The sequence below is a fragment of the Octopus bimaculoides genome, chromosome 16 (assembly GCF_001194135.2).
Source record: "Octopus bimaculoides isolate UCB-OBI-ISO-001 chromosome 16, ASM119413v2, whole genome shotgun sequence".
Classification (NCBI taxonomy): Eukaryota; Metazoa; Mollusca; class Cephalopoda; order Octopoda; family Octopodidae; genus Octopus; species Octopus bimaculoides.
The window spans coordinates 50301381-50313571 of NC_068996.1; the positions used below are offsets into that span (position 1 = coordinate 50301381).

General features: G+C 37.0%; 1 protein-coding gene across 1 annotated transcript in view; it reads right to left on the reverse strand.

The window, feature by feature from the left end:
* LOC106879644 (centriole and centriolar satellite protein OFD1) overlaps positions 1 to 12191 on the reverse strand; it is a 79141-nt gene that overhangs the window by 36425 nt on the left and 30525 nt on the right. Inside the window, exons 10-14 of the mRNA XM_014929306.2 lie at positions 11766 to 11839; positions 7781 to 7872; positions 5259 to 5336; positions 3421 to 3488; positions 1367 to 1410 (exon numbers count right to left, since the gene is read on the reverse strand). Of these exons, the coding sequence (XP_014784792.1) occupies positions 1367 to 1410; positions 3421 to 3488; positions 5259 to 5336; positions 7781 to 7872; positions 11766 to 11839 (356 nt within the window). The remainder of the gene's footprint in view (positions 1 to 1366; positions 1411 to 3420; positions 3489 to 5258; positions 5337 to 7780; positions 7873 to 11765; positions 11840 to 12191) is intronic.

Below are 12191 nucleotides of genomic sequence, written 5' to 3' on the forward strand. Positions count from 1 at the left end.
ACCTGTGCCCAGCGTCGCCTTTCTGGCACTTGTGCCCGCAGCATGTGTAAGGACTTTCGAGCGAGATCATTGCCAGTACCGCTGGACTGGCTCTTGTGCGGGTGGCACATAAAATACACCATTTTGAGCGTGGCCGTTGCCAGTATCGCCTGAATGGCCTTCGTGCAGGTGACACGTAAAAGCACCTACACTCTCGGAGTGGTTGGCGTTAGGAAGGGCATCCAGCTGTAGAAACTCTGCCAAATCAGATTGGAGCCTGGTTTAGCCTTCGGGCTCCACCAGTCCTCAGTCAAATCGTCCAACCCATGCTAGCATGGAAAGCAGACATTAAACGATGATATATATATATATATATGTGAATGGATTTATTCCTATTTTTACAACATGGCACCTACTGTTCCAGCAAAGTGAATATTCATTAGATGATAATCAATGTTGTTGCATTATGTTGACCCTGAAAAGATGGCAGCCCAAGGTGGTCTTGGTGTGATCAGAAATCAGAATGTAAAGGACCATAACTGAAACCTACAAAAACATTTTGTCCTACATCCTGCTCATTCTATACCCTACCAATTTAAAAAGTTAATAACTATTTCTAAGATAAGGGCAGTGAGTGGGTAGAATTGTAAGCACGGTGGGGGAAATGCCTAGCAGCATTTCGTCTGTCTCTATGTTCTGAGTTCAAGCTCTGTCAAAGTCAACTTTGCCTTTCATCCTTGGGGAATCAATAAAATAAAAGCACCAGTTGAGCATTGAGGTGCATGCAATGGACTTACCCCCTCCCCCCTCTCCCTCTGAAATTGCAGGCTTTGTGCCACGATTTGAAACCAATAATTATTTCTAAGACAGGTATCACAAGTCAGGGGAGATGGTTGGTTGATTGAATGCTTTCAAGTACTTGACTGGTTCTTTACTTCATCGATCCCAGAAAGATGGAAAGCAACATCATCATCATCATCATTTAATGTCGTCCTTCCATGCTGGCACAGGTTGGACAGTCTAACAGGAGCTGGCCAGTCGGGAGCCTGCATCAGACTTCTCTGTCTGTTTTGATATGGTTTTTATGTCTGGATGCCCTTCCAAATGCCAACCACTCCGTAGGGCGGGCTGAGTGCTATTTACGTGGCACTTGCACAGGCGAGGTCAGTTTGGGCATGATTTTTACAGCTGGATGTCCTTCCAAATGCCAACCACTTTATAGTGTAGACTGGATGCTTTTTACATGGCATCTGCACTGGCAGGGTCAACAAGTGACTTTACAAGACAAGTAGAATTTTAATTCAGGGCTTAAAAAAACTGTAACTAATTATCAAAAAGTATTTCTACCTGATTTAATTTATTTTTAATTTATTCCAAATTTACTTACGTGCTAGTAGTTCCTCTTTTTTCCGGATAGTTTCAGCATGGAGGCTGTTGAAATAGAGAGACACGTAATCATATACAGCTGCTGATCTGCTAACTGGTCATTTATTTATTTTCTTTTACTTGTTGCAGTCATTTGAGTGTGGCCATACTGGGGCACTACCTTGAAAATCAACTCCCGGACTTAGTTTTTAAGCCTAGTACTTATTCTATCATTGTCTTTGCTGAACCGCTAAGTTACAGGGATATAAAAACACCATAACGAATACAGACATAAATATATACACACATACATATATATATATATAGTATGGGCTTCTTTCAGTTTCCATCTACCAAATCCACTTACAAGGTTTTAGTTGGCCTGAGGCTATAATAGGAGACACTTGCCCAAGGTGTTACACAGTAGGTCTGAACCCAGGACCATGTGGTTGGAAAGCAAGCTTCTTACCACGCAGCCACATATTTATTTATTTATGTGCAGATATGGCTATGTGGTGGAGAAGCTTGGTTCCCAACCATGTAGTCAAGGGTTCAGTCCCACTTTATTGCACCTTGGGCAAGTATCTTCTACTATAGCCTAGATCTGACCAAAGCTTTGTGAGTGGATTTGGCAGGCGGAAATTGAAAGAAACCCATTGTATATATATATATATATATATATATATATATATCATCATCATCATTTAATGCCGGTTTTCTGTGCTGGCATGGGTTGTACTATAAAGTGTGGCTGTGTGGTAAGAAGCTTGCTTACCAACCACATGGTTCCGGGTTCAGTCCCATTGCATGGCATCTCAGGTAAGTGTCTTCCACTATAGCCTCGGGCTGACCAAAGCCTTGAGAGTGGATTTTGTAGAGGGAAACTGAAAGAAGCCCGTTGTATGTATATATGTATACACACACACACACACACACATATATATATATATATATATATATATATATATATATATATATATATGTGTGTGTGTGTGTGTGTGTGTGTTTCTGTATCTGTCCCCCCCTCCCACCATTGACAACTGATGTTGGTGTGTTTATGTCCCCGTAAATTAGTGGTTCGGCAAAAGTGACCAATAGAATAAGTACTACGCTTACACATGGTGATTTAAACAACATGATTATATTGGGAATAATCAGTAAGCCTTCATTAATAAATGCCACAACAACATTACTATGGCTTCTGCAAAATGAAATATCATTGTCACTTCCAACACAGATCTGTTTTTTTTTTCAATTTCTCAAACTGATATATGGTTAGAATCACTTCCTTTACTACGTATGAAACCTTAGAATCCTTGTGAAAGAGGAAGTGGATTCTGCAGAAGTCATTCTTATAAAATACATGAGATTCTGTATGAAGTCACATTACAATTGTTGAAAACTATAATGGAAAATTATCTGAAAAATAAAATAAATAACACAAAAGTCCTGGGATTGATTTGTTCGACTAAAGGCAGTGCTCCAGCATGGCTGCAGTCAAATGACTGAAACAAATAAAATAATAAAAGAATATATTTGATTAATTAGAGAGGGACAGAAAATAGATTTGAGAATGTTTATTTATCACTACAATTGTTTTGACCAATCTAGCATTGATCCCTCACAGGTAGGATACTTAACAACTGGTTTAGGTGTATCTGTCAATGTAGATGTGTCTCTTCAGGTGATTGCAAGATGTATCTCATTAAAATAATGTCTGTTCCACAAGTTTTCTTCACAGTAAGTGTATACAAAAGCAATAAATTAAGGGACAGAGCTTCATTATTATAGAAGATTAATAATAAATATCAGAAGCAAAAAGAAACAAATACACAATACAGCGAAAAATGTATTAATTGTAACCGTTAGCAGATATGGATGTATAAATGCCCTCGCTTAGGTTGTATGGCACACGTACACTTGCTCATACAAACTTACAAGAAGATACAAGCATACGCATATGATTAGAAAAAGTCAAAGGCTATGAACCAGCCTCTCCATCACCAAGGTACTTTTTCACTAGAGCTCATACATATTTTCTTTATTAATATATCAGAGAAGCAGGAGGCTACTTACAGTTTCTCAGTTTCAAGTTCATTTTTCAGGACAGCATTTTGTTCTTTGATTGTACTGTAATCAATCATCTGAGGAAGAATAATGATTATTCATTATAGATCATTCATTATCGATTATTCATTACAGATTATTCCTTGCAGGAAGATGAGCAAAGAATGATAATGTAAAAATAATAATTTTCAAGGGTATTATTACGAAGATTGGTGTATAGAAGGATCTAAGCAGTATTATAGGACCAATAGCAATACATTGGAGGTCCCTGTGTAACACAACCATTGCACACATAGGCATTTGGTCTGATGTTCTAACAGTTTTGCCAATCTATAGCTCTGGACTGACAATGTATTTTATTGAATGTGAAAGGATGAAAAACTAAGCTGACCTAGGTGGGATTTGAACTCAGAGCACAGAGATATGAAACAAGCACCATACATAGCAATGCATTTTGCCTGATGCTGTAATAACTTCAATTTGGATTTGTGAATGTCAGTAGTTGATGGGAAAAATATTGGCAAAGAAGGAGTTACAGAGATCTACAGTTCTAGTAAGAAATTATTGAGTGTAATTAGTACCAAGTGAAACCAAACAATGCAAATTAGGTTTTTGTAATTTAGTCTCTGATCATTTATATATTTTTTTTAGATTTGTTCTTGTGTTTATTTTATTTTTCAGATAATTTTCCATTATAGTTTTCAACAATTGTAATGTGACTTCATACAGAATCTCATATATTTTATAAGAATGACTTCTGCAGAATCCACTTCCTCTTTCACAAGAATTCTAAGGTTTCATACGTAGTAAAGAAAGTGATTCTAACCATATATTAGTTTGAGAAATTGAAAAAAAACCAGATCTGTGTTGGAAGTGACAATGATATTTCATTTTCCAGAAGCCATAGTAATGTTGTTCTGGCATTTATTAATGAAGGCTTACTGATTATTCCCAATATAATCAAGTTGTTTAAATCACCATGTGTATGTCTGAGAGATTCTGCAAACTACATGCCCAACAATCTCTTTGTACATAATTACAATTATCTCAGTTGTCCATTATTGTAAATTATCGTTATTAACTTCTTCAATCTTGTAGCTAATATGTTACTGATATTTCAATGAACACATACATTAATAACCTCTTATTTTGACTGATAATCTGTGTATTTTGTTAAAATTTATGAAACAATATTAGGCTTCCACATCTGCAAAATCATTCTATGATGAATAGATAACTTTATTTATTCCTTGGGACTATAATTAAGTCAATGACAATTACAATTAACGATGAAGAGAACAATGACAACAATGATACTGGTAACAATAGACAATCACAATGCCTTCAGTGTGTGTGTGTGTGTGTGTGTATACAGGTGTTTAAGCAACCACATTTTCATGTGCACTTTTTAAGCTTTGAAACAAAGCATTCCCAATAATAATCATTGTCATGACACAGAAGTCAAAGTATAAAATTAAAATCAGTTAAAAATGTGTTGGTTATGGCAATAGATAGTTGTCAGGATGCTATAAAATTTTTGAATAATAAGAAAAACGATGGGAAAGACTAAAGATCAACATGGTGGGAGAAAAACAATTTTAGTTCCAATGACAATGATAATAATGCCCAAGAGCCTGAATCAGCCAATATATGACAATGTTGATTGTTATTCTAATCTTCATTACTGGTAAGAAATTTAAGTTTAAATTTATATTTATATTTGTATTAAATCTAAAAGAGAAAACCAGATTTTTTTTGATAAAGAAATAACTAAGAACACTTTTAAGATAATAAGGAAATAATAACACAAGAGAATTTATAAACTAAAATAGAATTCAGTGACATACATCACGAAGTTTTGCATTCAAGAAATCATTATGTTTGGTTGCTGTTATTTCTTTGTGTCGAGCCTCTTGAATTGCAGTCTAAATTAGAGAAAAAAATATGGAAAATAAAAGAAAGTGATCCTGAATTGTACAATATGTCATCATAAAGTAAAATAGTGTGTTGGAAAAGACAGGTGTTTCAGTATAAATTTATATATTTTAATTACCTGAATGTTTAATTTAGGAAAATATTAGTTAATTAACAGTTTTGATAAAGCAATCATAAAAAAATAAAAAAGGAAAACAGTGTGGTATTTTAGAGTTCCATATATAATGGAAATGGCACAAAATGGCTAAATGGTTACGAAGTTTATTTCCCAGTCGTGAACGCTTGAATTTGATTCTACTGTATGGCTTCCTTGGGCAAGAATCTTTCAAAAATGTCTTGAGTCAACCCAAAACCTGTGAGTGAAATTAGATAGATGGAAATTGTGTGGAAGCCTTGTCACAATGTCATGCTGATTCCACCAAGGATAATGATAGTTCTGAGGAATATTCAGCCACTTACGTGTTAATTCAATGAACAGGTAATTCAGTTGATTAAACAACTGAAATAATCATCATCAAAATGGATGAGGATCCTTCTATTATAAAGGAGAAATATCAATTTTTTTTTTGTTTGGTTGCCCTTTTTAGTTTCAACATTTGTTCCAATTGATTTCATATTTGGTGTATTGGTGTAGTTTTGTGTGATAATTATTGACATGAAGACCATAACCCACACCACTCGATATTTTAAGCATCTCAGTGGTGATTCCTGATGGGCCAGGTACTTTCCCTGTTTTCATATCCTTAATTGTTTTATCTACCAAGGTACTGTCGATTCGGGTAGCTGGTCCCTCAATTGGGTCAACCTTTGGCAGACTCTCCTCCTCCCACTCATTCTCCACATTCAGCAGTCTTTCATAATGGCATCTCCAAGCCTCTTTCTTTGCAGAATCATTAAACGCAAGGACACCATCATCCATGTGGACACATTTCTCCTCTCTGACATCATGGTTTTCTCCCACACTGTCTTGCAATCCGAAATACTTCAGCTCTCTGGTCTTCACGACACTGAACATTGGCAAACTTCTTCTTTTCTACTACTCCCTTGGCTATCTATACCTGTCTCCTAGCTTCCCATTTGCCTATCTGATACATTCACCTGCTACCCTCACTCTTCCAGGCCTTCCAAACCTGTTTCTTTGCTCTAATGGCCCTGTCAACAGTATTGTTCCACCACCATATTACCCTAGGACTGGAAGGGACTTTGCACCAGCCACAGATTTGGTCTGTGGCACTCAGCAAGTTGTCTCGCAGGAATTCCCAGCTGCCTTCTATGTCACAGGACTGTAGCTCCTCCTCCCTATCATCAAATTTCTCGGTAAGGATATCCCTAAATCTCTGACCATGTGAAGGGTTCCTAAGCTTCCAAGTCCTTCTTTTCCAGATTGGTCTGGTTTTTGGCAACCTTCTGGCCTCGAGTCTAAAGTCATTAATTACAAGTCTATGGTGGGGGCGGGGTATATTCTTCACCAGGGAGGGTCTTTGTATTTAAGAGCAACCATGCATCCCACTGTCTGGTGAGAATGAAATCAATCTGACTAGCTGAGTCACCTGATTGATAGGTCATCAGGTGGCTGGCTGGCTTCCTGAAGTTGGTGTTGCAGATCAATAGGTTACTTGCATTGCAGAACTCCAGGAGTCTAGTTTCCTCTTCATTTCTGGTACCATATCCATGGCCCTCCATGTATACCATGGAAGATACCAGGTTGTCTGACATGCCCATTAAAATCTCCAGCCACAAAGATGAGATCATTGTCACTTATCTTTGAGGTAGCCTGTATAAGAATATCATAAAAGTGATCCTTCTGTTCATTTGGTAGGCCTGCTTGTGGGGCGTAAGCAGAGATAATTGTAGCTATACCATTCTACAAGACTAGTCTGAGGTTAAGTACTCTATCGCACACCCTCACTACCTCTATGACCTTATCCACCCATTTCTCTGCAAGAAGTGTGCTCACACCCCCTATTTCATCACTATTATCTTCCCAGAATATATCCCCCAAAAATTAGACCCATTAGAGTCTGAGTTGTCCATGGGGCTAACCACTTTATGGATGTGAAACCATTGGTGACTCTATGACCAGGCATATACTTAACTGAATATATGTATATATGTATACATACATACACATATATGTAGATAAATATACACACACATACACATGACAGACTACTGCCAGTTTTAGTCTACCTAATCCACTCACAAAGCTTTGGTTGACCTGGGTCCAAAGTAGGAGATGTATATCCAAGGTGTATTGCAGTGGGACTGAACTCAAAACTAAGTGGTTAGGAAGTAAACTTCAAACCCATACAGCCATGCCTGAATATTAACAGTGATCCATAACCTTAATTTTAACACAGAAGCAAGAAGGTAGAGGAAAAGCCTAAATTAATTAAAAATATGTCCACTTTTTTGTTTCATTTTTATGACATACCTCCAACTCATTAATCCTGTTGTGTTTTCTGTCATTATCTTCCTTCATTAATTGAAACTTTTCTTTTTCTTCTTTGTTCCTTAATTCATGCACTATCAACAAAAGCAGAGAGAGAGAGAGAGAGAGGTGATGTGAAACCAGAAATAACAGTTAAGTCAAATCATATCTTACTGCTTTAACCTTTTAACATTCACATTATTCTGTCAAAGGTAATGCTTATTTATTCACATTGTTTTGAACACTAAACTCGGCTTGCGAAGACCTGTTGGGGCAAGCAAAAGCGAAATCGTGATGGCACCTGTACCAGTAACTCACTAAGAGCACTGTCCGAGCGTTATCGTTGCCAGAGCACCAGCTGTCTGGCTCTCATGCCAGTGGCACATAAATAGCACCATTTGAGCGTGACCGTTACCAATGTCACCTTCCTGGCATGTGAAAAGACATTCGAGCGAGTTCGTTGCCAGTACCGCTGGACTGGCTCCTGTGTCGGTGGCACTTAAAATACACCATTTCAAGCGTGGCCGTTGCCAGTACCCCCTGACTGGCCTTCGTGCCGGTGGCACGTAAAAGCACCCACTACACTCTCGGAGTGGTTGGTGTTAGGAAGGGCATCCAGCTGTAGAAACTCTGCCAAATCAGATTGGAGCCTGATGTAGCCATCTGGTTTCACCAGTCCTCAGTCAAATCGTCCAACCCATGCCACCATGGAAAGCGGATGTTAAACGATGATGATGATGATGATGCATTATCTTGTAGCTTTGAGATTTTGATGTGGTAATTGTTAATTTTTAGAATGATATTGTAGGGTAGATGTGAGAAACCAGATCTGACCAGTTTGAACATAAAACAGGGAGAATATTCCAGTTTAAAAGCTAAAGGGTTAAAAAACTTACAATCTCATTGGATAATATGGTTCTTATAAACTGTGTCTGAAAAAAAAATTGTTGGTAGTGGTGGAAGCAGTATTATTTCAAAGTAGCATTCTGCATATCTTACTTAACATGAATAGACTATAAAAAGCCACAAAGCTATGGTGTTTGTCTTGTATAGACATATCATGCTAAAAAGCATTGAAGTGTTTTGGTAGCAGACAAAAAGCACCCAGCACTAGCAGCAGAACTGCTGAATCTAGATTTCTGCATATTTCTGCATGCTTAGACAAGTCTAGTCTCTACTGATATAGAAAAACAGTGATTAAACAAACACTGGTGTTGCGATTAACTGGCAGGCTGGGTAAAAATTCATTATTAGCAATGAAAGCAATATTGGTTCAGAACAGCATTCTGTATATCTTACTTAATGTGGATATGCTGTAGAAAGTTACAAAACTGTGGTAGAGAGCCTCTCAGTATGGCCATGTCTAGAATGCCTTTGATTATAGGTTTCTTCTTTTAGGAATGGCAACAATATATGCTATAACTATTAATTAAATTTGTGTCTAAAAAAGATATTAATACTGTACTATTAATTAAAGATACATGTAATAGTTCAGTTTTGGTTTTCAGTTTTAGTGACTCCATTTACATTGCATTGACAATGAAGAAAACATGAAGAAAACACACTCTCATTTTAAACTACTTTATAAATCTTGGTAGTTGAAATGGGGGGAATACATGGGGGGGGGGCGGGAATAACTGTATTAACCCTTTGCCCAAACTGTGTCTCACATGTGACATACAGTATATCCTTCTCTGGTATTCATGCATCATATATGATTCACATTCCCAAATCTTTTTCAATTTTAACAAGTATATGTAGACTGTAGCAAGAAATATAGATGGCAGTTTTATATAAAGGCAACGATAAATAGCAGAAAGCAAATGAGTTGTGTTCAAATGAAATACAGTTTTTATTACAGTTTCCAAACAACACTTAACAAATGTAAATTACAGGAGAAATGAAGGTGTGTGCGAAATATCAGGCTCTAGACATACAGTCCGACAGGAACAACATTTTTAAGACATAAATAATTTCAGTTGCACTTACTACAATTTACAGGTTTTCCAAATTGGAGTTAATATCAATTCCATGATACAATACAAACACAAATGTCATAATGCAGATACAAATCTTGCTGGAGAAGCCAATTTCAGCAAACCGGGTAAAAAGATATAATAAACCTCATAGTCAGTTAAAGGAAACGAATGTCAAGTGAAGAACTGGGCACAATAATTCAGAGTTGCTAAAGGGAACTTAGGCCAGTAGTCATAATGACTGGGAAAGCAAAACAGTAACTTCCCATGTTCTAGCTGAGGCCGACAGAATGAGGATCTTGAAAGTATGTTGTTAAAAGTTCAACGTCTTCACAGCAACCAACTCAACTTTTAGTTTTTACACGTGCCTCAGACTTGGGTGGAAGTTGTTTGGATTTTCACAACGCTAACCTTAACTGGTCAGTGTCTGTCACAAACAACTAACTTGTGCTACAGTAAAAAAATGAATTTATCATGTCTTACTACACAACTACCAGAATAACTTGGGACTTATGAAAAGAAAGCTTTATATTACTCAGAATGTATGAAACAAGGAATAACAAAAAAAAAAAAAAAAACCTGAAAACAACCATGGACGTTTAGGAGAAATTTACAAAAATGTTTTGGACAGGCAAAGGGTTAAACGTTTTACTCCATTAAGGTTATCAATGTGAGGTAGTGAATGGCTGAAACATTAGGTTGTCAGAAATTAACCAAGAAATCAGCAGTTCATGTCTTGTCACTGTCACGACATTGTGTCTCCAACCAAAACAAGTCACAAAACAAGCAGCCCAGTCTGCTGTGTCCCAAGCAGGTGGCACAAAACAATCAATCACTTAAAACAATAATAATGACCAACCACAGAAAAAGGTTATTTCCAACCAAAAATTCTGCATATTTCTGCATGCTTAAACAAATCTAGTCTCTACTGATATAGAAAAACAGTGATTAAACAAAACACTGGTGTTGTGATTAGCTGGCAGGCTGGGGGCTTTGTGTCAGTTGAGAGATTAATGGTACAGATGAGACACATACAAGCATCTTGTTGTAGAGTAGATAGATAAATACTTCAGTTGGAAGAGAAAGGAGAGTGAGCCAGAGAGCAAGACTGTTTATCTCTCAGCCACCAATAGTTTTAGTATTAATCATCTGAAATCTTGTGATGGAAAAGATTAACAGAGCTTAACTGTTATTGTTAATCCAACCAGCCTATACTAATAGATATTCCAGTTCATTTTTTAAAAAATATTAAGCAGTATGTATCTATAATTACATTATCCAGTGTGTCCTAGTTTTGAAACAATAAGGTATGATTTTAGGGAAATTAATTGCCATTCTTAGCAGGTCAAGATTTCTCCTTGGCTCAAGAGGTTTCCTTTTTGGTTCAAGAAGCTCCTTCCTCGGCTTGAGTGTCCTCATTTAAGGCATTCAAGAGACTCCTTCCTTGGCCCAAGTGCCCTCATTTCTTTGCTCAATAAGGTTTCCTATCACTACTGTAATATATCATAACTTCCTCACAAGTGGCTTGGAGAAGGACCAGCTATAACAAGCTAACTTGCTCCAACCATATCACATGATGACAAAGTCATGATCCTATAATACAAAACATTATGGAAGGACTAAGAAACAAACAAATAGAATTAGGGGACAGAAACTTCTTTTTCTTTTAATAAATCAGCTAAAGGAGGAAGGACAGAACTGAGAACATTTGCGGAGATTTTCAAAGCTGATGCACCCAGTGCTCAGTTTGAACATCAACAGGAGGTCAATGTAAATAGGTTGCAGTTGGGGAACACCAGGGGGTTGCAGTTTTGGGGGGGAAATGTTGGACAAAAATATTTAATGTGAGATCTTGCAGGGAATGAAGAGAGTAGGGGAAAATATGTCAGCTGGACAGGGGTTGGAGGGTGAGTGCAGGTAGCTAGGTCAGTGGTATGTTGCATTAGAAGGCAAAATAGGCAGAAAGAGAAAAACAGTATGTCGGTGGGTGAAGACTGTTAGTGAGCATATACCTTTAATCAGAGCCTCTCTAGAATCCATATTTTGAGATCTTTCCAAGAATTTGTTTTGTAAGTCAATCTTAATTCTGCAAGACAACATGGAAATGAATAAATGAATGAATAAATAAATTGAAATAAATAAATAAATTGAAATAAATAGAAATAAATGGAACAAAGAAAATGTAGACAGAAGATTGGGGAGGAGAGAAAGTTGAGGGTGAGTAATTTCATAAGGGTGTCAGAGGAGGGGAACAGATGGTTGACCTTTACCATTCACAGTATTCTTCCAAAATTAAATCTTATTTATTCACATTGTTTTGAATTAATCATGCTTTGTCTCATAGCTATGAGATTTTGATGATGTAACCTAATACACCTGCTTGTTGTTTATAAACCTGTCTTTGTCTTTTGCTTTTCTGTAAATTTCAACTATATATA